Genomic DNA, 2,969 nt, shown 5'->3' with positions numbered 1-2,969 from the left:
TCTTGACTAGAGTAGGGAAATCAAAATAAGTCAGTGGAAATTAACAAGTTTTTCCTAGACGAGCAGATGTTTAGCGTAGAGGTTACACCTTGGTATGCTACATTGTGAATTATTTGGTTAAATCTATTCCTCCACCAGATTACTAGAGTCATCAAAGAAAGAAATTCTTTTCTGACTTGAAATACTACTTTTAGGAAGATTCCATTCTCTATATGGGAGGTATTATTTGGCGATGTGTTCCCGAGTAAGAAGTACCTCGCATACTTGAACATTGTCATTCATCTGCTTATGCGGGGCATTTTGGTGCTTCAAAGACTGTTGCAAAGATTTTATAGTCTAGATTCTACTGGCCTACAATATTTCAAATACTTTGAGTTTGTGAAGAGGTGTGGCAATGTCAGCGTACATGAAATATCTTGAGAAGGAATGAGATGTCTCCAAATAGTATTCTAGAGGTAGAACATTTTGATGTGAGGGGGATTAACTTTATGGGACAATTTCCTCCATTGTTCTCGAATCAATATATACTTGTGATAGTTGACTATGTCTCCAACTTGGTAGAAGCAATAGCATTACCAACCAAAGATGCTAAGGAAGTGATTGGGTTTCTAAAGAAGTATAATTTCACAAGCTATGGCACACCACAAGCTATTGTAAGTGACAGGGACATACATTTTTGCAATCGCCAATTTGAATTGTTGTTATCTAAATATGGCGTCCGGCATCGTATAGCCACCATATATCACCCTCAGACCAGTGGGTAACTTAAAGTCCCAAATCGGGAATTGGAATAGGATATTCGAGATAAACAGTGAGTTTTTCAAGAAAGGATTAGTCTAAGAAGCTAGACAATGCTTCGTGAGCTTACGAAATAGCATTCAAAACACCTATAGGCATGTCTTTTTATTGTCTAATTTTTGGAAAAGCATACCACTTACTAGTTGTATTGGAGCATCGTGCTTATTGGGCAATTAGAAACTTGAATTTTGATTTGAAGGCGGCTAGTGAAAAGCGATTGCTTCAATTGAATGAAATGAATGGATTTCGACTGGGAGCATATGAGAATGCAAAGCTTTATAAGGAACACACCAAAAAGTGGCATGACATTTATATTCAGAGAAGAGAGATTGAGGTGAGGCAAAAAGTTCTTTTGTATGACTCTAGACTCAAGATCTTTCTAGGAAAGTTAAGGTCAAGGTGGTCCAGTCCATACACAATAACCAATGTATTCCCACATAGAGCTATGGAGAACACTTACAAGAGCAAAGGGACATTTAAAGTTAATGGACAATGGTTGAAACATTACTAAAGTGGGGAATTCTCAAATGAAAAGTCCATCGTTCATCTGAAAATACTAGAGTAGACTACCCAAAAATCGAGTGCTTGATGGAAGCAACCCATTTTTCTATCCCTTTTAACTCATTTTGATTAATTATTGTATTACATGTAGTTTAGGGAGTGCATTAATAATTTAGGATCATATTTCAAATTTTGAGCATCAAAATGGTATTAGTACATTTTAGATATTTTCACAAACTCATTGTAGGCACTTAAACATGAATTTTTACACTTAATTTTTAGACTTCAACATATAAACATTCACTTTATCACAAAAAAGGCTGCATGTGAACTGGGCGAGTGCTCAGCTTTAACATTCAGGCTCTCGCTTGCATACGTTAAAGGCTAGCAAGCCTTTAACAACAAAACTAGGTGCCTACATGGTTTTACACTGGGTGATTGCCCAGGTTTTCAAAAATAAATAAATTTGAAATCAATTTTAAAATAAATTTCAAGCCAATGTCAAGAGGCATTAGACCCCAGAATGCCAAGAGGCATTTGAAATGCAGATTGGCAAACTAACCTCAGCATCCATAATGCAACCACCTGATTGGACATTGCTATTTGAAATTATGTGTGATGCAAGTGATTACGCAATAGGTACTGTCCTTAGGCAACGAAGAAAAGGTAAGCCTTTTGTCATTTACTATGCTAGTAGAATACTAAACGGTGCTCAAATAAACTATTCCACTACTGAAAAGAGTTAATACCTGTAGTCTTTGCACTAGATAATATTAGCTCTTATTTGATTAGGTTTCCTATTACAATTTTTACAGATCATGAAGCCCTTTAGTATCTTCTTGCAAAGAATGATGCTAAGGTGCGTTTAATGCAATGGATTTTACTTTTGCAAGAATTTGACATCACCATTAAGGATAAAAAAAAGAGTGGAGAATATGGTGGTAGACCATTTGTCAAGGCTGACTATTGAAGATAACATGAACCCCTTGCCAATTAGAGATGAATTTCTAGATGAGAATTTATTTTCTTTTTCTCTACCATGGTTTGATCATATTGTAAATTACTTGGCTGCAAGTAAAATCCCAACAGAGTGGAGTGCACAAGAAAAGAGAAAGTTCATGGTTGAGGTACGAAGTTTACGTTGGGATGATCCATACCTATTTAAATACTGTCCCAATCAGAGTTTGAGATGTTGTGTCCCTGATGGGGAGATACCCATCGTACTCAATTTCTATCATGCCCAAGCATGTGAGGCCATTTCTTTATGAAAAAAACTGCTACAAAAATTTTGCAATGTGGTTTTTACTAGCCCACTTTATTAAAGACACCAATGCATACTGTAGAACTTGTGAAAGGTGCCAAAAGCTTGGTGCTTTGTCCCAACGTAATATGATGCCATTAAATCCCATTTTGATAATAGAAATATTTGATTGTTGGAGAATTGACTTTTTGGGACACTTTTCACCTTCATTTGGCTATTTGTATATCATTGTGGTAGTACACTATGTGTCTAAATGGATAGAGGCAGCAGCTTGTAGGGCCAATTACAATAAAAACGGTTGTTAAATTTCTTAAAGAAATGTCTTGTCTAGGTTTGGCACACCACAAGTTATTATCAGTGATAGAGGCACACACTTTTGTAATCGTTCATTTGAAGAAATAATGAAAAA

General features: G+C 35.9%; 1 protein-coding gene across 1 annotated transcript; it reads left to right on the top strand.

The window, feature by feature from the left end:
* Nucleotides 1-431: 431 nt before the first annotated feature.
* Nucleotides 432-1,309, top strand: LOC111373777. The gene is made up of 2 exons (XM_022996339.1): nucleotides 432-756; nucleotides 927-1,309. Exons 1-2 carry the CDS (start codon nucleotides 432-434, stop codon nucleotides 1,307-1,309), a joined length of 708 nt encoding a protein of 235 aa, XP_022852107.1.
* Nucleotides 1,310-2,969: the final 1,660 nt, after the last annotated feature.

The sequence above is a fragment of the Olea europaea genome, unplaced genomic scaffold (assembly GCF_002742605.1).
Source record: "Olea europaea var. sylvestris unplaced genomic scaffold, O_europaea_v1 scaffold1162, whole genome shotgun sequence".
Lineage (NCBI taxonomy): Eukaryota > Viridiplantae > Streptophyta > Magnoliopsida > Lamiales > Oleaceae > Olea > Olea europaea.
This window is presented reverse-complemented; position numbering and strand designations above follow the sequence as displayed.

What these genes read in the sequence shown, in the direction of transcription:
- LOC111373777 (XM_022996339.1), top strand. Translation starts at nt 432, where the DNA reads ATGTCTCCAAATAGTATTCTAGAGGTAGAACATTTTGATGTGAGGGGG. An exon ending in CATATATCACCCTCAGACCA is followed by an intron (nt 757 to 926) that starts GTGGGTAACTTA and finishes TTTTTGGAAAAG; the next exon opens with CATACCACTTACTAGTTGTA.